Raw genomic sequence first — 23,007 nt, 5'->3', positions numbered from 1 at the left:
GTGAAAAGAAAAAAATAATTATGTAATAAAACAATAAATGTAACGAAATAAAACAATATGAAATAAGATGAATAAGATTATAAAGGAAATACAGATATTTAATTAGTTTTATACAATTTAAAGCTAAACATAAATGCAAGATATAAAAGTATACTGGAAAAAAAAATTCATTTTGCATCAATTTATTTTTTTAAAGATAATATACTACCAAAATAAAAACATATATAATAATATGTAAATAAAAATAACAAATAATGTTGTTAAATACATTTAAAGTTATAATAAATGTTTATAATAAATTTATAATAAATAATAAAATGTTTAACTAAATAAATAAAAGGTAAAATAAATACATAATACAGCACTTTCTCCCAATAGAGCAGTTTCAGTTCACATCCCAGAGACACTTGGGCTTCCCCTTCAGTGCTACTATCTTTGTGAATGGAATCATAGCAGCCAGGATCAGTTCCTGCTGCGAGTACAGATATACCCCTGGCTTTCAGCAAGGCCGCAGGAGCTGCTTCAGACTGACCCGTCTAAATGGAGGAAAACCCTGCTACAAGTGAGATATGATGACATGCAAGATCAAGAAAAGATTTAAAGCAGAGGTTTCTTCTCAAGACCAAATGGGTTGCCACTGAAAATATATTCTCCTTTTTCAGATGTGTGAATTCAAGGCACGGTATTGGCACCCCAGCGATCGATAGTCCAGCTCCAGCCTTGCAACAAGCCATCAATTCTAATGAAGGTTGGTGTTAATGCGACTGCTGTTAGACTTTCCCACTGGCATTCTTCAAAGTAATGATCTACAAGGGCACATTATTTCCCGAAAGCCTCAAGGTAATCATGCCTTCTGTGCAGGTGTTATGGAGTCCTGCCCTTCTTCCCCTTTGTTTGTCCCTCTTGGAATGGAAAGATCGGCGCAGAATACCAGAAAGCTCTCTAAAGATGGAGGCACTTTGTCAACAGACAGTGAAGACGTAAATGGCAGTACAAAAGAAAGAAAACGTCACAAACGCCATCAAGGACCACGCAGCCAGCAAGGAGAGGGCAAAAGTTTAGAAGAATTGCAAACACATAAAAAGGAAAATAAACCACCTTCCAACACCAAAGAACAACTGCAAACATCAGCAAAAGAACATGCGCCAGACAAGGAGAATTCAGTGACCGAAAATAAAACTAAAGTGCCAGGTGAGTGCAAGTCTTTTCCAGCGATGTGGTTCTTTATTGTGCCTGTGAGCATGACAAGGCCGCTGGATGGAGTCGCTTGCCAGCGCAATGTAAAACTTTGAAGTTGTCTCACGAAAGCTTTGTTGTAAATCACTAGGTTGTATTTTATTTTATAGACAGCACTATCAGGACAGTTTCATTTCTCAAGATTCATTACAGGAAAGAAAAACCTTGACTAAGCGTGGCGGCGAGAAAACGATGGATGCTTCAAAATCGAATGGAAAAAGCAGCAACAGGGGAAGACTGAGGGACTTCTATGAAGAATGTGTTGAAATGAGCACTGGCCTGGAATCAGGCCTAGACCAACAGAAGTGGTTCAAAGTAAACAGTAAGTCAAGAACTGCGGCTCATTGCTCACAGACAGGGTTTCTCCTGAGTCTTTTAGCCTGATTTAGTGGGAGTCAATTATTTTACCATAAAGGTTATGACAAAAAGTAGTTTCTAATTAAAACATATACTAAGGTTGGTGTGAAGTTTTAAGACCATGAGAATTGGTTCCATTATTCTACCTATGGGCTACTCAACTTGGGACAAGGGCCACAAAGAAAGACCACTTTTGCCTTAAGATCTGAACTTCTCATTTTTTTTAGTAATGATTCTTTTATATTAACCATCAGAATACTCTATGTGTGCTATGCAGTTTGCTATGGAAAAAGTTATTTATCACAGTAATTAATACATTTGTATTATAGATAAGGACAAAACAGAAAATAAATTATTGCCCGAAACATTTTATTACATACCCAAATAGTAAAGCATAGTTTCTTAATAACCCAGTTGATGTATTAGCAGGAATATACAGTTCCTCTTCAGGAACTCGAGCTGCGTCCAGAGACGCTTTGGGGAACGCCTTCAGCGTGAGTTGGATGAGGGTGAGGGATTTAGTGCGGAGGACATTCGTGTAGCTCCGCAAAACCGCTGATTTGTCTCTCCGCGCCACCAAGGAGACCGTCGGGAGCGATGTGTGGCAGCCCTGGTGGCAGTGGAGAGGCATCTTTGGTTGACAGGGTCTTCCTTCTGGATGCCCCACTTTACCTTCTGGCCTTTTCGGTGACGGGAGGCAGGCGGCGGCGTTCCAGCGGTTTCTTCCTCGCCGCTCTCTAGCTCACGGGCTGCTGGCGCGTGCTGGCTCCTCGTATAGACAAGCTCGCCCCTGCGGGGTCGGGGCGGTAAGAAGGGTGCGTGGTCAAAGAGGTCTTCGGCCAAGAAGCCCTGATGTGAATGGATCAGGGCTTATGAGGGTAGCCCCGCTGGGGTAGAGCAACGATCACCGCAGCGTACGGTGCTCGTCTTCCCCCAGTGCTCTCAGGAGATCGATCTCCTAACCCTGCCATATATGGTGTTCCAGGACGCAGCGGTCTCCAGCGAGCACACATCTCAGTCTCTTCCGCCCGGAACCGTAGCGGAGCTGAGATGCTCGCCACCCCTTCAGGGGTCTCTGGAGCAGCTAGTTCAGCGGTTCCCTGGCGGTGTGCCATTCCAGGACACCGAACTAGCCACTCTGATTACACCAGAGGCCAGTCTCGAGAGACTGGTTCCCTTAGTAGACTATTTCGCAGCGTGGAACTACTGCCAAATGTGTCTCAGTGGGTCCTGCGTACTGTAGAGAGAGGCTACAGTTCTCGTCCGCCTCAATTCAACAGGGTGAATTCCACGTTAGTGGGCCCCGAGCAGGCTCTGGTAATGGAACAAGAGGTAGCTACTCTCTTAAGGTAGGAGCCCATCGAGGTGGTCCTCCTCACGAAACAGAGTCCGGGTTCTACAGCCGGTACTTCATAGTTCCAAGGAGGATGGAGGATTGCGTCCCATTTTAGATCTGCATCAATTGAGCCGCTCAGTCAGCTGACTGAAGTTCAAGATGCTCAGGTAAGTGTCTCTATTCTGTTCTCACCATTCCGTCACTTTAGCAAAGGGTTAACAGATAGCGAACAAAGAAAACTCCAGAAAGCAGTCTTGTGACCTTGGTGACTTTACTGGTTATTTTCAACTGTAAAACTACAAACAAAGAAGAAAATTATGTTTAAGCATTACATTTATATCTATGACATATACAGTTAAACAATACAATGTACATAGTTTCTTCACAACATTACTTTAGCTTTGTATATACTATAAATATATGCATTTGTGTTAAAGAGAAACCTAACGTTCCCTTAAACCGTTAGCATGTAGCATTAATTATTAAAGCAATTCGTTTCCCACAATAAATGCAGTATCAATCAATTATTCCAACAATTAAACAACTCCTTATGGACATTAGTATGTATTAACACAAATATGGCACTTACGGACATATATATCCAAAGCTCAAACGAAGAAATCACCCACTCAAAGTACATTGCGTTTTAGACGATCTTCACTGAGAGAAAACGAAAGTAAAAAGTAAACATGTCACGGGTAGTACCTTAAATGTCCAGTAGGTGGCGGGTCAAAAACACAAAGATATATGCAACAGCACAGTCTCAGATCAAGTCCGAGGACTGGTTTGTCACGTAGATCTAAAAGACGCATACTTCCACGTCTCCATCCTTCCCACTCACAGGAAGTTCCTGAGGTTTGCTTTCGGGGGCAAAGCTTACCAATATCGGTTACTTCCCTTCGGCCTAGCACTCTCACCCCGCACTTTTACGAGTGTGTGGGCGCCGCGTTAGCTCCGCTGCGGCTACGGAGCGTCCGCATACTCAATTACATCGACTATTGGTTGATTCTCGCTCAATCAGAGCGGAGGGCGGCTCAACATTGACATGTTGTTCTGGCTCACTTAAAAGTGTTGGGGTTAAGACTGAACCCCAAGAAAAGTGTGCTTTCTCCATTACAGAGAACCACTTATCTGGGGGTGGTGTGGGATTCGACCACGTTGCAGGCACATATGTCTCCTGCTCGGATCGAGTCAATCCTCACGAAAGTCAGGAGGGTGAAAGAAGGCCAGTCACTCACTGTCAAGCAGTTTCAGATACTGCTGGGTCTGGTGGCAGCTGCTTCCAACGTGGTACCTATTGGCCTGCTGTACATGAGACCCCTACAGTGGTGGCTCAAGACCAAGGGGATCTCCCCGAGGGGAAACCCGCTTCGCATCATCAAGGTCACGCGGCGATGCCTACGTGCCTTAGACATGTGGAGACAACCTTGGCTCTTGTCCCAGGGCCCGGTGCTGGGAGCTCCGTGTCGCTGCGTACGCTAGCGACGGACGCATCCCTCACCGGTTGGGGAGTGGTCATGAGTGGCCACCCTGCCCATGGTCTGTGGAGGGGTCATCATCTCTCTTGGCATGTGCTCAGGCTCGAGGTGCTGCCCATGTTTCAGGCTCTGAAATACTTTCTCCCAGAACTAAGAGGTTGCCATATGTTAGTTCGCTCCGACAACACATCGGTGGTCTCTTATATCAACCACCAAGGAGGTCTGCGGTCGGACCCCCTGTACAGGCTGGCGCACCAGATCCTTGTGTGGGCTCACTCTCCTTGTTGGTCGAGCTGACATTGCTCCCCTCAACTTAGAGGGTCACCTTTGAGCATGCCGCTCCCTTCTGAGCGTCTTGAGTTCCCTCTCATGCTGAGAGTTAAGTTCTTGACTTAACCAAGTGCCTTGGTAGAGCTAGCATTGCTCCCCTCACTATAGAGGGTCACCTTTGAGCATGCTGCTCCCTCCCGGCTCTCCTGTTGGTCGAGCTGGCATTGTTCCCCTCAACTTAGAGGGTCACCTTGAGCATACAGCTCCCATCTGAGCGTCTGAGTTAGCATCTCAATGTGGGAGCAGACACCCTGTCGAGACAGGTGCTCTTGCCCGGGGAATGTATGCCTCACACCGAGGTGTTGAAGCAGATCTGGAGAGTGTTTGGCCAGGCTCAGTTGGACCTCTTCGCTACACAGGAGACAGCGCAATGTCCCCTCTTGTACTCTCTACTTAATCCAGCTCCATTGGGGCTGGATTCCATGGTACACAAGTGACCAAGGCTTCGTCTGTACACCTTTCCCCCGATTGCTCTGCTCCCCAGAGTTCTGGAGAGAGTGCGCCGGGACGGAGTTCGGCTGCTACTAGTAGCCCCATTCTGGCCGGGCCGAGTATGGTTCTCGGACCTGATTTCCCTCCTCGACGGCTTTCCGTGGGAGATTCCAGTCAGGAGGAATCTCCTCTCACAGGCAGGAGGCACCCTTGTGCACCCCCTCCCGGAGTTGTGGAGGCTGTGGGCTTGGCCCCTGGGGGGGCACGGTTCATAGCTTCCGGTCTCTCAACCGAGGTTGTTGAGACCATCCTCCAATCCAGAGCTCCCTCAACGAGGAGATTGTACGCCCTGAAGTGCTTCACTTCATGGTGCGGCGATCGCCAGCTCGACCCAGTTAACTGCCCGGTTGGTACAGTGCTGGACTTCCTGCAGGCTCGACTCTCTGCAGGGTTAACCCACTCCACTTTGAAGGTTTATGTGGCGGCGATTCTGCCTACCACGCCTCCCTTGGTGGACAGTCAGTGGGCAGACAGCCCCTGGTACACGTTTCCTCCGTGGTGCACTGAGGCTAAGGCCTCCAGTACGGTCCCGGGTCCCCCCTTGGGACTTGGCTGTGTTATTGATGCTCTCTGTAGGCTTCCATTCGAGCCTATTAAGGAGATCTCAGATTGCCCTGAAGGCTGTGTTTCTCCTGGCGATTTCATCTCTGAAGAGAGTTGGGGATTTGCGGCGAAATACATCCACAGAGCTGCATACGTGCACAGAGCTGCCATGTTGAGAAGGGCGGACCAATTGCTGATTTGCTATGGTCCCCCAAGAGAGGTCTTCCTGCTTCAGGCAGACCCTCAGTGGTGGATTGTCTATGCCATTCATATGGCCTATGGGTCCTCTGACCTCCCCTCGCGGATGGGAGTCAAGGCTCATTCCACGAGAAGTGTGGCGGCCTCCAAGGCCTTTCTCGCAGGTGTCCCAATAAGGACATCTGCAACGCTGCGGGATGGTCTACGCCCCTGACTTTTGTCAGGTTCTATGGCCTGGACATGCGAGCCACTCCAGGCTCTTCCGTTCTCTCGTCCCCTGGATGTGCTCCGTACGGATACACACGGGGCAGGGATTGGGAAGTCTGGTGCCGTGGGTATCTCGTTCCCCAAAGCGTCTCTGGACGCAGCTCGAGTTCCTGAAGAGGAACGTCTTAGGTTACGTATGTAACCCCAGTTCCTCAAAGGAACGAGACGCTGCGTCGCGAGGTCACACTTCCAGCATCACTGCCAGCGCTTGCTTCAATTTAGAAGCTGACACTGGTTTCACCGCACTGGCTTTTATGCCAGCTGGTCATTACGTCACCTCACCCGTGACGTCCCACCATCCATTGGACAGATTTAATTTGTATTCAGAGCCGGTCACGCTGAAGGCGTTCCCCAAAGCATCTCTGGACGCAGCGTCTCGTTCCTTCGAGGAACTGGGGTTACATACGTAACCTAAGATTTTTTTTCTTAGATTTTTTTTCCCATTTCTCAAAACCTGATTTGTAATGTAATCATAATGAGGCATGTGATGAACAGTGAAAAGATATGCATTTTGTGTCATCTGCTAGAGTCTGAGAGGAGCAAAATCAAAGAGCGGATCACTTCAGGACTCACTGCCAATGACTCAGCATCAGAAGTGGAACTTAGTGAGGAAAGTGACAGCAGTTTTACAGAAGCAAGGAAACCTAAAATGAATAAAAACCAAGGTTGGTATAACTGATAAGATCAAGCTCTGCAGTATGTGCCATTGATTTATGATCAATATGTTGTGTGTGTGTGTGTACGTACATACACAGTATGTAAAAATGTAACGTCATGAGTTATGACATTCTCTCTTCTTTTTTTATGAAGGTCCAGAGGATGCCACATCTGAAGAGCAAGACTTACAAAAACAGGTGATCTTAACTCTAAAAATTAACTGCTAAAATGTCTACGAAATCAGATCCATAGATATTTCTACAGATACAGCTATGATGGTATTGTTAGCCCTGTTTTACTGAGCTCTGCTTCTGTTCTGCACAATCAAGCAAATTACATTGCATGAGTGTAAGACGGTTTTAGAGTATCATATAAATAAATGCAAATTATATTTTTTTTTCATGGGAAACTGGTGCATTTATTGACGTTTACAGTTTTTCTTGACATATTTCATGAAAGAATACAAGATTGATCATTTTTGTAACAATATATTAGTAGAATCTGCTGTTGTTGCTTCAGATGGATGCCATGACAGAAGTGCTGAGCAATTCTGACGAAGTGGATCAACTAATACTGAGAAACACAGGTCTGACTGATGAACTGCTCAAGAGTTTGGCAACGGCGCTGAAGAGAAGCCCATCCGAAGTCACAGTGATTAACCTTAATCTGAACCAAATCGGACCCCCTGGAGTCAATGTTTTACTAGACCTTCTGCAGGCCAAACCACAGATCAAAGAACTACTGTACGTTTCATGCAGACCTTCTAAATATGTCCAAAAATAAGCTGACTTTTCAAAACTGCTCTAAAAAAGAAACTCTTGAAGGTAGTTATAAATCATTATGAATAATGAAGGTCATTTTCTTTCTTCTTTAGATTGTTTGGAAACCAACTTGGCGATCTTGGAGTGCAGACCCTGCTTAGTGGATTGGCTGAACTTCAAGATAAAACAGCAGCGATGCGTGGAAACTCTGAACCGATCCACTTCTCTCCAGTTAGCATTGTGATCAAAGAGTTAGACCTAGGTGGAAACGGCATTGGCAGCGATGGCCTGAGGGTGCTGGCCACTTTTATGAGGTATCATTCAGACCTTCGATATCTGGGCCTGGCACAGACATCATGTTCAGACATGGAGGCTTGGACAGTCTTGTTTGAAAGTCTGAAAGTGAACACTACGCTGACACACATCATCTTAGATGAAAGCAACCTTGGCGACAATGGTATCAAGCTGTTTGCTGAGGCACTGAGATCAAATAAGACCCTGAGGAAGGTAGACTTAGATAATAATGGTTTCAGTGAGGTTGGAGGACATTATCTCCTGGAGGCTCTACGCTCTGGAGGGAAATGTTCCCTCGAGAACCTCAGCCTGGATGGGAACTACATCAGCACGGCACTGATGGCCAACATACAGCAGGAGCTCGAATCTAACAGACCAGCTGCTCTGTAAACTGAGATGTATCATCAATTAACTTTTGCTTTACAACTCAAACTTCTGGCGGGATGTACAGTAAATAAGCCTGACGTCTTCAGTGCAGGACAGAGGGAAAATCTTTGTGGCCAGCACGTGGGTGGCTTCCAATAATTCTAAATTGCTTTATTTCGGTGATCCATCTTTTTGGGAGTTTAAACAGTGGAGGAAAAATTTTAGAGAAATATTTGCTTGGGCTCTTGACCCGGTCTTTACGCCACAAGCCAACAGATTCTCCCACTCATGTCTTTGAAGTTTGTGAATTGTCCGTGCATCTGGAAGGTGAGATGTTCATTTTGGTTCAGAGAAATTTGAGAAACACCATCTTTTTTTTGGGATGATATGTAAAATGAGCTGTACCTGGAGACCAGAAATATCGTTCTTGATCTGAATTTGCCTTAATAATTGAGATCTCATTGAAATTTGTTGCAGTGGACTGTAAGTCTGTTATATTCATTAGGTTAATATCATAAAAATTGTCTTTCCTGTTGCCTCTGGTTTAAAAAATAAGAACAGATCTCTAGATATCAGATGTTATTTTCACACATTCAGTGCATCCATCCTACCAAAGAAAGGATTAAAAATTAATTCAGGAAATTGAATGTCTGACCTCAATGTCAAATATTTTTTTTCATATTACAGACCTGTTGATCATTAATTTGTATTCATAAATGATGAGAGGGATGAAAACCACTTTTGGATGTAAAAAAAATTTGTTACACTTAAGAGATATTATTTGTTTCTTGTGCTTTCACCACCCTGACCCACATTCATCAAAGTTGACGGTAGAAAAAGTATAAAAGTGTCATTTTTGGGACAAATATTCACAGTGTGATATCTGAGAGTTTAGGTGGAATAATGTGGAACCTTTGTTTCAGATTAAATGCACACATTATCACTATTTTGTGTGATTTCACCCTTAACTGAAATAAAATTTATGTGAATGAAAATGTTCCATGAATATATAGCTCATAAGAAAGCTGGGGTCTTTTATTGAAATCTTGAGTACAATGCCTTGATTCATAGACAGCTAAATGAGTTTCAGACATTCACGTTACAGTGGCATGACATTGTTCCATCAGCAGGGACATTTGGAAAAAACTTGATCAAAGCTTTTCACTGAAGTAATTTCTGCTGGAGGTTGTAGATGTGCCAGCAAGAAACACCAGCGTACCCTTTGCATTTTGTCTGGAAGTTCCTTTTCGCTTTATCTGTTGAAAAGTATCATGTCACGTCTTCTTCAAAGCTTCAGCTAAGAGATGGAGAACCTCTAATGACATTTTTTCTATTATGGCATAATAGAAAAAATTTAATTATGCCTGAATATTTTCACAATAATACTCATAGTTAGTGTCAATGCCAGCCTAGTCTCAGCCTCACACATCATGCTCATAGACCATTGGCTGAACGTATGACGCATAAGGCACACAAAATGGGAAACACTTCAAAGTAATCATCTGATTGGTTGAATACTACAGGATTCTTTAATTCTCTGGAAACAAAGCAGTCATGATGACAAAGCCCCTTATGGAAGAAGAAAGCCGTTGTGTTTACACCTGTGACAAAGAAAGCTTTTCATGATAAACTAAGCACTGGATTTTCAAAAGTATGTGAAGTTCACAGCACTTTGTTGCACTATTTTTGCAGGAAACTTGCATGACTTTCTTGATTAAACTGCACGCCGGTCTGTCATCATATTAATCTTAATCATCTTAATCTTAATCTTAATCATATTGACTTTATGCTTTCACGCCCCTAAATATGATGCTGAAATTAACTGTGATTTGTTGCTTTTCCTGTCGGTATGATGTCCTCTTGAGCAGTCCTTGGCCAATGAAAGCTGCTATGGATTCCAGACCTTCTGCTCTCACTTTGAAGCTCTGGCTAGTAGAAATTGTGGTCATTAAAGTGTGGTCATTAAAATAAGGATTTGCAAAAGAACTGATATATCAACAATGATATGGGAAAAATCCAATGTGCCACTTGAAAAATTTCATTTATCTCAACAAGCACATCATTTTTTTTTTTTTTTATAATGTTTAAAAGCAATGAAATAAGATCCCAACTTCTGAAGCATTCCTGGATTCAAAGCTCTGATCCTAATGCCTTTAAAAAATTAATCTGCTTTGAAGAGAAAGCCTTTTCAACTTCTGTGCCAAGAGACAGTACACTCAGTTCATCCATGGCCTTCATGGGTATGCAAAGGTTTTGCTAGTTTAAGGAAAATGCTACTGCCATTATATTCAAAAACAAAATGAGACATGAAGTCTGGTGGGAAAAAATGCAAATAAATGTGCATCTGTTCAAGAAATATCTATATAAAAACAAAAATGTGAAGAAAAAAACAGATGATTTTTTTCCCCTCATGGATCTGTACTAAATAGGTTGGGTGGAAGCTGTAAGCAATGTGGTTCAGAAAGACTTTCGGTATTTTTAAACATTTGTTTGTATCATGCCGTGATGTGCAAGGACATCGAAAGTGGATCCACCCATTTTCAATGGACAGTTGTTTGAAAAGCAAGGTGAGTGAGCTAGTATAAATGCATTTCTTTGATGTAACAGACAAACAGAGTCTTGGTGTGGAGAGTGTGTTTGTGTAGTTTCGGCTGGCATGTGTATTTGTTCGCTGAGAAATCAGACAGCAGAGTCTCTGTTTGCTTCCTCAGTTTACTCGATGCCTTAGACTCATGTAGAAGCTCTTCTGTTTTATCTAGTTTTTGCGAATTGTGAATCTCATGCTGCTAGACATACCGTTCTAATAGAGCCTGCAGAGTTCGTTTTCAACTCAGAGCTCATTTGTGTGTTAAACACAACGCAAGCGTTAGCTTAAGAGATTCATCACTGCCTGACAAGTGTTATTCTTAAAATTAGAAAAAAAAAAAAAAAAGTTTGACCAGAAATCTTACATCAGTAACATTATGCTAGATTTTACATTACTTTCCAAAGGTTACATTAAGGTTGGCTTAAATCATAATTCACCCAAAAATGAACGTGCTCACTCGTGTTGTTCTAAATCCATCTTTCTTTAGTAGAACACAAAAGTTGCTTTGAAGATATCCATTACAATGAATGGGAACTGAAGTTTTCAAGCTTAAAAAAAAAAGGCACAAAAGCAGTAAAGAGGCCCCAATATACTATACTGCGTGCAAACTTAATTTCTTATGCCACAGGGTCATAAAAATGTATTTGACAGTATGTAATATTTTAACCACAAACATCTGACAAAATCCTCTGGGGACTGTATGAAGCAGCATTTATTTCTTCAAAATCTAAATGCTCTTTTCACTCTTGGTATGTTGTTAAAATGCACTGGCCAGAATACTGACTGAAGCAAGTGCAGGTCTCACAAGGGTTCTCTGAGCATTTTCAAGGCATGTGGTTAACTGCATATCACTGCAGCCAATTCCTAACAAGACACTTGTTGTTTAGGACAGGTCACTGCCAAGTACCTGATGTCCAAGTAAGTCAGGAAGTGCTCTGCAACAAGATGAAACATGTTTCCCAAGGAACTTATTGCTGTCTTTTCTGTAAACTCATTAATCTGTTTTTATATTGCATTTTTCTGTGGTAGCACTAGACAGATGCCTAATGAAAAGTACACCTCTCAGGTAGGAATCCGTGTGGGTTTGGGTGAAAATGGGAGAGGTGGTTTATCTGTGAGATTTATCAGCATGGTGTTACTAGCACGAGTTCAAGTGGCTGCTAACTCAAAATCTCTGAAATAGAAAGTCCTTTAATGGATGTCTCGAACTCTTTGATTTTTGATAGAGGGGGCTTAATTTCTTTCCAGCTACCAGACAGCTAATCTGAAATTGAATTTCCTGCCAAAGAATTCCAATTAGCTCTAGATCAATGTACTGGAAAAAATATATGATGTCCTCATCTGTTTGTAGGGTTGAGTTATGCCTGGGTGAGTATGTAATGATTAGATTGAATTGAAGAAATATTGAAATGGTCGAGAAGCTCTAATCAATGATGAATTGCATTTTTCTATATCACAGAATAGAGATTATCAACTATTATATTTGAAATCTGAATATGTAAATCCATGTTAAATTTACATTTTAAATCTTCCTTATGCAATGTTTCCTGGAGTGGTATTGATTTGAGCCAGCAACGGGATTATTTGAATTTTTAAGTGTTGATCTGCCGTGTCTGCAGACAATGTTACATGTATTTCAAACACACGTCCTTTAGGTGGCCTTTACTATGTACTTACATCATAAAAATAAGCACAGTGTACATATTCTCTGCATACTGTATTGCAAAACACTTTTCCTGCTATTGAGGTGGGATAAGGGTAAGGCTAGGGACAGGTTGGGTGGTGTGTGTAGGTTTAAGGGTTGGTTAAGATGTAAGGGATGGGTCAACAGTGTGACTATAAATGTAATTACAGAAATTAATTATAGATGTTATTACATGCAGGTATTTTTTTTTTTTAATATATGTACAATTTAAAAAACATGTATAAGAGCACTATATCAAATGATTACTTTAAATCTTATTACATAGTAAGGCCACCTAATATAAAGTGTGACCCAAACACAATTATTGGGCTGCCAGAAAACCAACTGATAGTTATAGACAATAAAGTTTGGACTGGATGGACTGAGCTTCTTACATACGATCACAAAGTCTCATTCTAAAGTTTAAATCTTCCCATAGTTGTAGAAGCTATCAAAAACAGAGGAATAACTGAAGTCATGCATTTATGTCTTGTGTTTGTAATGGTTAAGTCCGTTTAAACGGACTTCCTCAGCAATTCTGTGATCGGGATTTGTAAAAATGTGCACCATTTATGTTTATGTAATTTATGGTCCACATTTCAGAGGAAAGAGACTCAAAAGGAGGAATGACCTCACACTGACCCCCTTTTCCTTGACTTTGGCCCAACATTACACCTTCTCACAAGTAGGATCTATGCAAATACAGCCCCAAATACCTGAAATGCCTCTGTGACAAATAGCCCCTTCATTGGCCCTTCTGATCCAGCTAACATCATAAGCTTACAGTGTCCATTAATCAGGTCTGTAAAATAGGGAAAAAGAAACATATTTTATGGCAGTAAGGGTTTCCATGGGATGAAAGTTCAAAATTACACATAATAGTATACCCTGAGTGAAAACACACTTTGTATTGAAGATCAAACTGTCTCTTGTTGTAATTAGAATCTTTAATATTCTCAACTTGCAGTCTAAAAATCCTGGAGTTATGGAAGTAGGTCAATTGCCACAGCTGGTACATTCACAACTCAGACAATAACAACATTGCTGGGCTAGGATTCTGCCCTTTGTAGATCTACCTCAGTGGGAAAGCAGACAGTTTTTTCCAAATTTCCTGTTTACATATGTAGAAAGAATAAATACTCCAACAGGAGTGGACTTGTTGAGTACAGCTGTTCCACAAACAGATGCTTTAGCTCTGTGGTGGTATTGTGCATGGTGTTTACCAAAGTTCAGGTCTTTTTAAAAGCTGCAGTTAAAGTCTTGTTCTTTTAAGATGGCGATTGCTGCTGTCTGCGAATATCTATTCACTAATTATGTCTTACAGTGTGTAATTAATCAAAACGCACTGTTATAGGCCATTTTACTCATTTAGAGGATGTGCTTAAATGAAAATTTCTGATAAGTCACATTTCTAGATTTATGTACAAACACTAAACATGTTCATCTGCCATCAAGATATTAATGCAAGTAAATGCAACTTTGTAATTTCACTAATGAACAGCATTTGTTATGGACTTCAAACTTGGCTTCATCGTATCTGTATACAAAACCCTCTAAGCACAGGTTATGAAATCCATCACGGTAACAAGACATAAAATTAACAGGCCTCTATTATTGTCCTTCTGCCAAAATAAAACTAACTTGGCACCTGTAATTTACAGAGATCTTTATGCTGTCCTTTGTATGACAGGAGGTAAAATGCTCAAAAATGCGTTTCACATTCACAGTACGTCAGTGCAGCTGAAATCTGCATTATTGATACAGTTTCCTCATTTTATAATCCAAGTGATTAAATGATTTAACAGGCAGTTTAGAGTTTGTAATTGGATTTGGGAGATTAACACAGTCGGGCTTGACTGCAACCTGTCATGTTGAGTTAAAATAGCACATATTGAACCTTTTCATCAGTGACAGGCCATCACCACAAAGCTTCAACATAATACCACAATACCCACTGAATGGCCACCAAGAGGGGCGCGGTAGGCCGGTAAAGCCGCTACGTAGACCTTCAGGGTGGAGTGGGTTAACCCTGTGGAGGAACAGGCCTGCACAAATCCCAGAACTGTACCAATCGGGCAGTTGACTGGGTTGAGCTAGCAACCTCCGCACCATGAAGTGAGACCTCTGCATAATGACTCTCTAGATCGAGAGGAGGCCTGCTACATTCCATACACTGGAGATCTTGCAAGGAGACTCACCTAGAGCCTACCACTCACATAACTGCACCCGCGGAGCTCTGGCAAGCGGAGGCCTCTAAAACTCTCAGAGCGAGAGAAGGCCTGACGACAATCGCCGAACGGCCAAACTCTTGTAGCGGAGGCCTCAGCATGACGACTCTCGAAATGAGAGGAGGCCTCTACACTCCACACACTGGACATCTTGTAAGTTAGAGCCAACTACTCAGTTAGATGCTGTCTGCGCGGAGCTCTGGCGAGCGGAGGCCTCTAGAACTCTCTGAGCAAGAGGAGGCCTGACGACACTCGCCGAAACAGTCAAGCTCTTGGAGCGGAGGCCTCAGCAAGACAACTCTGAATCGAGAGGAGGCCTGCAACACTCCGTACACTGGGCATACTCCTAGCGGAGCTTTGGCGAGCGGAGGCCTCTAAAACTCTCAGAGCGAGAGGAGGCCTGACGACATTCGCCAAATGGTTGAGCTCTTGGAGCGGAGGCCTCAGCCTGATGACTCTCTGGATCGAAAGGAGGCCTGCAACACTCCAGACACTGGGTATTTTGTGAGGTACACCTACTACTCACATAGCTGCCCCAGCGGAACTCTGGCAAGCGGAGGCCTCTAAAACTCTCTGTAGGCAAGAGGAGGCCTGACCACACTCACCAACCAGTCGAGTTCTTGGAGCGGAGGCCTCAGCATGATGACTCTCGAATTGAGAGGAGGCCTACTACACTCCACACACTAGACGTCTTGTAAGGAGACTCACTTAGAGCCTACTACTCTAAAACTCTCTGAGCGAGACGAGGCCTGATGACATTCGCCGAAACAGCCGAGCTCTTGGAGCGGAGGCCTCAGCATGACGACTCTCGGATTGAGAGGAGGCCTACTACACTCCGTACACTGGGCATACTCCTAGCGGAGCTCTGGCAAGCAGAGGCCTCTAAACTCTCTGAGTGAGAGGAGGCCTGATGACACTCACCGAAAGGACGAGCTCTTGGAGCGAAGGCCTCAGCATGCCAACTCTCTGGATCGAGAGGAGGACTGCTACGCTCCGTACACTAGGTATCCTGTGAAGAGGTAAGCTACCCCTCACAAAACTGCACCAGCGGAGCTCTGGCAAGTGGAGGCCTCAAAAACTCTCTGCGTGAGAGGAGGCCTGCGACACTCGCCGAAACAGTGAGGCTCTAGGAGCAGAGGCCTCAGCATGACAACTCTCTAGAACCAAGAGGAAGCCTGCTACACTCCACACGCTGGGATTTTGTAAGGAGGCTCACCTGGGGTCTACCACTCACAGACTGTCCCAGCAGAGCTCTAGCAAGCCGAGGCCTCGAAACCTCTCAGCAGCGAGAGGAGGCCTACAATGCTTGCAGTGACCGTTTTGAGAGGAAGAACCAATATTGGTATGCTTTGCCCCCAAAGCAAACCTCACGAACCCCCTGCTAAGGAAACCATTCTCCCGAAACTGGCCTCTGGTGTAACCAGAGCGACTAGTTTGGTATCCTGAAACGGCACACCTGCAGGAGAAAGCCGAACTAGCCACTCTAGAGACCCCCGAAGGGGTGGCGAGCATCTCAGCTCTGCTATGTTTTCGGGCGGAAGAATCTGAGATGTGTGCTCGCTGGAGATCGCGGCGCCCTGTAATACCGTACGTGGCAGGGTTGGCAGACAGATCTCCTGAGGGCCCTGAGGAGAGACGGGCACCGAGTACCGTGCTGTACGCCGTTCTTCCCCAGAGGGGCTCGCCCTCAGAAGTCCTGGGCCATAGGCAGCAGGATGTTTTTGCAGAAGTCTATCCAGCGAGAATGACGGTTCACAGATCTGCCTTCTGCTAGAAAGCTACGGCCAGGGAGCGCCACTCTGACTCCAACATTCTGGGGAGTACGAGAAGTGACGCACCCTAAATGAGGATCTGGAACACGGTTGGGGCTGCTCAGCTGACCACCTCAACCTCTTCAGAGGAAGAGAAGTAAAACTTTGTGCTCTCACTTGAAAAAATCCCATAGATCCTTTAATTCCTCAAAATTAAATGCAGAAACAACCAGACAAGTAAACATGGTCTGATATAAAAGGCAATCATGAAATGAACGAGAATGCACGCATCACCTTTGCACTGTACCAGCTAGCTCTAACTCAAAGGGGGGGGGAAAGAACCGCACTGCGTGCTTCCAGCCCCGAGCAAGAGCGCTAGCTCTGGGGAATGCAGGTGGAGATAGGGCGAACCCGTCTCCAACCGGTCCGCCAGATCTAAGTGCGATCCCCGCGATCTCACTCGCCGCCGTGCCTCGGCAGACTTACCTCACAGATTGTCAGACACACACAGAGTAGCGGTTGCTGAATGACAAAAGCTGATGCCGGTTCAACCGCATGTGCTTTTATGCTTCCTGGCCATTACGTCACCCGCCCGTGACGTCGTGCCCATCCTTTGGACAGATTACACTTGCATCAGAGCACGGTCACCCTGAAGGCGTTCCCCCAGCGTTCTCGGACGCAGCTTGAGTTCCTGAAAAGGAACCACTGCTTATCAAGAAGAAGTTCTTCTCATGTTTGCTAAAAACCATTTGGCCAACATTTTTGGGATAATATTCTAAGGTCAAAATTAAATGTTTTTGGAGGATGTAGGTCTTCTTATCTTGAGCGAAGAAAAAAACAGCATTACACTGTAAGAACATCATCTACAGTAGTAAACAGTGATGGCGGCAGTGTGATTGAATTTTTGTTGTTGTGAATCAACCTGCTTAAAGGAATCATCATTTCTGCTATACACCAGAGAATCCTAAAGGGACACCCAAAAATTTTAATTCTCTCATGATATAAGCGCATCATGAAGTGCTACGTTAGCATGTTAATAAGCCATTCTTTTGTGAGAGAAGTAATGAGAAGTGCTGTTTGTATAAGCAAGAATTGTCGCAGACAAATTAATCAGCCAATGACAACAACGTAGAGGTTGCCTCCTCTCATGTGACTTTATTTCCAGTATCAGCAACTGAAATGCATTTTTAGACGATTCACAAAAACGTTTAAGGTAAGTTTGAATTAGATGCACAAACCAGCATAAAAAAGCTAGGGAAAACACACGCATAAGTTGTATTGGACATTTGAGTAAAAGACTGTTAAAGATATGTAGCTGTTGTGACAACTAGCCTCAGTCATTTGTTCAGCTTGTGCACCCTGCTTATGTTGTGTCATAGTTGAATGCCTGCTACTTTATGTTGGAAGACGGCTGGATACTGTTACTTGTGTTTGAAGCAGGCCAGTCAATTTTGGCCAGGACATTTTTTTTATTTTTGAAGTAGGAATTTCACAGAACAGGATGGCACCAGCACACTACATTCAGACACAGGATCTGAGCAAGTCTATGACAAGAACAAGTTGTCATCCAAAAACCCACATAGTTAAATATCTATCTATCTATCTATCTATCTATCTATCTATCTATCTATCTATCTATCTATCTATCTATCTATCTATCTATCTATCTATCTATCTATCTATCTATCTATCTATCTATCTATCTACAGTGCCTTGCGAAAGTATTCATACCCCTTCATTTTTTTCACATTTTGTTATGTTGCTGCCTTATGTTAAACTGCTTTAAATTATTTTTTTCCCCCACATCAATCTACTCTCCATACACCATATTGACAAAGCAAAAACAGAATTGTCACAACTTCGTAAACTTATTAAAAATAAAAAATAAAATAAGTACATTGCATAAGTATTCATACCCTTAACTAAAAGCTGAAGTACCTTTACACCTCAAGACTTTTTTGTTTAATGCGACAAGCTTTGCTCATCAACATTTGGCAATTATCTGCCATTTGTCTCCTCGCCTCTTCACCTCTCAAGCTCTTTCAGGTTGGATGGGGGGCAGACGCACATTTTCAGGTTTCTCCAGAAATATTTGATTGGGTTCAAGTCCAAGCTGTGGCTGGGCCACTCAAAGACATTCACAGCATTGTGTATAAGCCACTCTTGTTGTGTGCTTAGGGTCACTGTCCTGTTGGAAGGTAAACCTTCTGCCCAGTCTGAGGTTCTGAATGCTCTGGACTGGGTTTTCATTAAGGCTATCTCAATATTTTGGTGCATTGAGCTGTTCTTCTATTCTGATTCCAGCACACTTTACTTTTGGGATGGTACTCTGCAGGTGATGAGCAGAACTGGTTCCCTTTAAACATGATGCTTAGAATTGAGGTTCATCAGACCAGAGAATCTTGTTTCTCAGAGTCTGAGGGGCTTTTAGGTGCTTTTTTTTTGTAAATTCCAAGTGTGTTTTCTTTTGTCTTCACCGAGGAGAGGAATGAGTTTGGCCACACCGCCATAAAGCCCAGATCAGTGGAGTGTTGCAGTGATGTTTGTCCTTCTGTAGATTTCTGCTATCTCCACATATGATCATGGCGCTCAACTAGATTGACCATCAGGTTCTTCGTCACCACTCTAACCAAAGCCCTTCTCCATCAATCTATCTATCTACCTTGGTTTTGTTGGCTGAAGTAACGCTACACACACACACACACACACACACACACACACACACACACATACACATGTATATATATATATCCCATTATATATGCTATGTATTTGTGTGTGTGTGTGTGTGTGTGTGCCTGTCTGTCTGTCTGTCTATCTATCTACCTATACACACACACACACACACACACACACACACACACACATACTGTATAACGCACACACATATACTGTATACACACACACAATACGCGCGTGTGTGTGTGTGTTTGTATATAGATAGACAGTCAGACAGACAGACACACACACACACACACACACGTTTGTTTTTGTGAAAAGTGGGTACATCCCATAGGCGTAATGGTTTTTACACTGTACAAACTGTATGTGCTATTGCCCTACACCTAAGCTTAGCCCTCATAGGAGACTGAATTTCTACTTTACCCCCAAAAAACTCACTCTGTAGCCTATGATTTATAAGCATTTTGAAAAGTGGGGACATGGGGCAATGTCCTCATAAGTCACCTTCTCCTTGTAATACCTATGTCATACCTGTGTCATTATACAAATGTATGTCCTCATTTGTCACAAAAACGCACGCGCACACACACACACACATATATATGTATATATATCCCAATATATATGCTATGTATTTATGTGTGTGTGTGTGTGTGTAGCCTTACTTCAGTCAAATAGGTTTTTTTTATAGGTTTTATTAGTAATATGGAATTTATGAATGTAAAATTTGGTTAAAAATAAACATTGAATATTTTCATTGATAATTCTGTATTCCACACCACAATAAATACAGAAACTGGATTTTTAAAATACAGAAAGTGCAGTTTATATTTAAGCCTTTTCAAAAATGTCTGTAAATAATATAATTTGCTGGATGAAGCCTTTGTTTAAGTTGAAAGGAGATTTATTTAACTTATTTCTAAAAAATTTTCAATTTGAAACATGCTGTCCTGCTTTGACTGTGAACTGCACTAAATGAAAGGACTTTGCAATTGCCTTTAAGACGTAAAAAAAGAAGAAGCTGCGGGCCTATTTCTTCTTGTTGAAAGCCTTACAAGATACAATTTCACGAGAGCAAATGGCCAAATCAGCATTAAATGCAAGTTGGATAATGATCCACATCTGGGATAAATTGCCAGCTTTGTATTTAAATCGTCTTGTGTGACGTTTTCTTCTGTTCTTTTTTTCATTTTCTTTTTTTGACGAAAGCGAAAATAAACGGGTTCTTATTGGAAAGACACACCTTCTATTGAATCCCTTCTAGTTTCCAGAGCGAAGTGTTTCTTCCTCAGAAGACAGTTGAGGGCGACAGAGGGAAATATGCCTCCAGTGTCCCAAATCTTCAACATGCCTACTAAGTACTTCAGATTTAGTCAGCGACTTGACTAAGCTTCACCTCAGCAAACCATGTTTGTACCGCTTTGGACTTAGCTTTCCAGTTTCAGCATCATCGGATCTAGTGCTGTCAGATGGAGAAGTATGCATCGCGCCTCGCAGGTTCCTCTCTTTGGAAAGTAGTACTATATTTGGCACTTGGGAAAGACCACGGCATGTAGTATTGTACAGTGTTGCACGAAGACCTTCAGCGGTTATTAAAGGACATTGTGATATGGAAGTAATTCAGCAACTCTGTCATGTCTTGACTGCAGCAGCAAACACTCCTGAGGAAGAATGAAGTAAGCGCGATGGAGCCGGATAATGCCCCGAACTCCAGACTGAAAGCAGCTGGAGTCGGGGGGTGAGTATGACAATAGATTGATAGATTTCACACAAACGTTAAATGGGTCATAAATTAGCCTTTTGGCTGTCAGCTCCGTTACATAAGGAAGGATGAGTTCACGAAGGGAGGTGCGTTATGATGTCCATTCTGGAGTTTGGGGAAACTTGATGAATGAATGGAACACAGAAAACTTGTGTAACTTTGTTGAACAGCCTTCCTCCAGAAGTAGATTTAATTTGCTGGAGAAAATTGTGCTTATTTATTTATTTTGGATGAACTTCTTTTTACTGATTTAATGAATGAATTAATTGTTTTTAAGCTTTGTAATGATTTAGGTTGAGTTTTAGAATAGAAAATGATTTTCATATTTCTTTAGTCTCTCTCTGGAATGAATGACCGGCCCTGCTCAGCTGTTTATTTTCTCATTTTTATAATAAAAATATATAAAAATCTTAAAAACAAATTCAAATGACTTGAGAATGAAAGTTGTGTAACATATTAATTAGTGGAATAATTTAATATAGTATACGCTATATGCTGTATTTAATTCAGCTATATGCTGTTTTACCATATAAGCTTTACTCACATATTTGGTCTTTTTCTAACTTTTCTCAAATGTGTAATTGGCATAGAAAAATCAGCTGTTACAAATCTTGACTTCATTCGGATACAATTTCCGTTGTAGTAAACTTTGTTAGGGGTGAAATCTTGTGTTTAGATTAGTACTCTCTCGCTTTCTCTAGCACTCTTTGGTCCGTGATGGGACTGTATGAAAGTGGATATGTGTGGGAGGGGGGCAGCATGGCAAGCGTACAGTACTTGTGGCTATGACTGAAAATGCTGACTAAAGTAAAATTGCGTACAGTATAATATTTGGTCACGAATGGCATCCCCACATCCACACTGTCAGCACATGGGGGCAGAAAAAGAATACATAACTGAACACCAGAGTGATGGAAGAGAGGCTAAGATTGTCATGTAGTTCAACCTTTGCTTATCATCATTGATCAACTCTCATTATAAATAATTACCTCAGTATAAGAACCCCATGGAGCTAATTTGGCTTTTAGTCCATGAGGTTAGCTTTAAGGCCCTCTAAATGCCAGTGTGCCCCTAAATGTTATCAAAATGAACTTTTAGCAGCTAAATATGCATGCAAGTTCAGTCCTCTTATCAAATCCTCTCTAGAATGAGAATTTTCATTTTTGGGTGAACTATCCCTTGAATAATTTAAAGATCAGCACATAGTTGTTCAACAATACTAATCTAAATATTTTGAGGGGCTTTACTTAATGGTTTTAGCTTTGATCATACATCATTGCACTCCTTTTACTGTATTAATTCAATTGATTTCAGAGCTCTTAGAATGAAGCTCTCCAAATTTCACAGCCTTGGCATATTGAGAGGAAACACTCACTTTCTATATGGAGCATCACAAATTTTTGGCATCCAGGCAGATGATAAGCTTTGACTGCCCACTGAGCAAAAACAGCTGTTAGGGCTTTACAGTAAAGGCTGCTGCTGCTGCCAAGTGTTACTGGTCCTACAGGAAGATGGAGCGCTGCTTTTGGACACTGACTAGACTGGTAATTTAGATGGATGTGGTGATGCTTCAGTGTAGAATGGAACAATGTGATCACAATACTTTGTTTTCTTTCAGTAGCTGAGCGAAAAAACTGGCAAAGGCTTTTTGTTTCTTTGGTTTGACCTTTCTTGGGTTTTAAATGACTCTATGAGAGGCATTGTTGTTTTCTCTGTGTTGGAATACACTGTGGTTGGACTTTTAAGCTTAATTTGAGAGATTGGACACATATACTTTCATTGCAGATTTCTTGTCAGCTTTCATGAGGGAAATGTTTGAAATATATTAAACTCTTAGGATATAAACTACTGTTCAAATGTTTTGGGTCAGTAAGATTTATTTTAATAAATTAATCATTTTATTCAGCACAGAAACATTGAATTGATCACAAGTGACAGTCAATGCCCTTATAATGTTTCAAAATATTACTATCTAATAAATGCTGTTTTTTAACTGTC

At 42.4% G+C, this 23,007-nt stretch overlaps 2 protein-coding genes across 3 annotated transcripts in view; one reads left to right on the top strand and one right to left on the bottom strand.

Annotated features, from left to right (window-relative positions):
- LOC306870239 (mucosa-associated lymphoid tissue lymphoma translocation protein 1-like) overlaps positions 1-23,007 on the bottom strand; it is a 1,002,100-nt gene that overhangs the window by 505,937 nt on the left and 473,156 nt on the right. The gene's annotated exons all lie outside the window — the stretch shown is intronic.
- LOC306869457 (collagen alpha-1(XXVII) chain B-like) overlaps positions 20,933-23,007 on the top strand; it is a gene marked incomplete at its 5' end in the record, with an annotated part of 100,701 nt that continues 98,626 nt past the window's right edge. The window contains one exon of the mRNA XM_079416236.1: positions 20,933-20,985. Coding sequence (XP_079272362.1) covers positions 20,933-20,985 — 53 coding nt within the window. The remainder of the gene's footprint in view (positions 20,986-23,007) is intronic.

This window comes from Barbus barbus (assembly GCF_936440315.1).
Source record: "Barbus barbus genome assembly, chromosome: 5".
In the NCBI taxonomy this organism is placed as follows: domain Eukaryota; kingdom Metazoa; phylum Chordata; class Actinopteri; order Cypriniformes; family Cyprinidae; genus Barbus; species Barbus barbus.
Note: the sequence above shows the minus strand (reverse complement) of the source record. Positions and strands in the feature narration are given on the sequence as shown.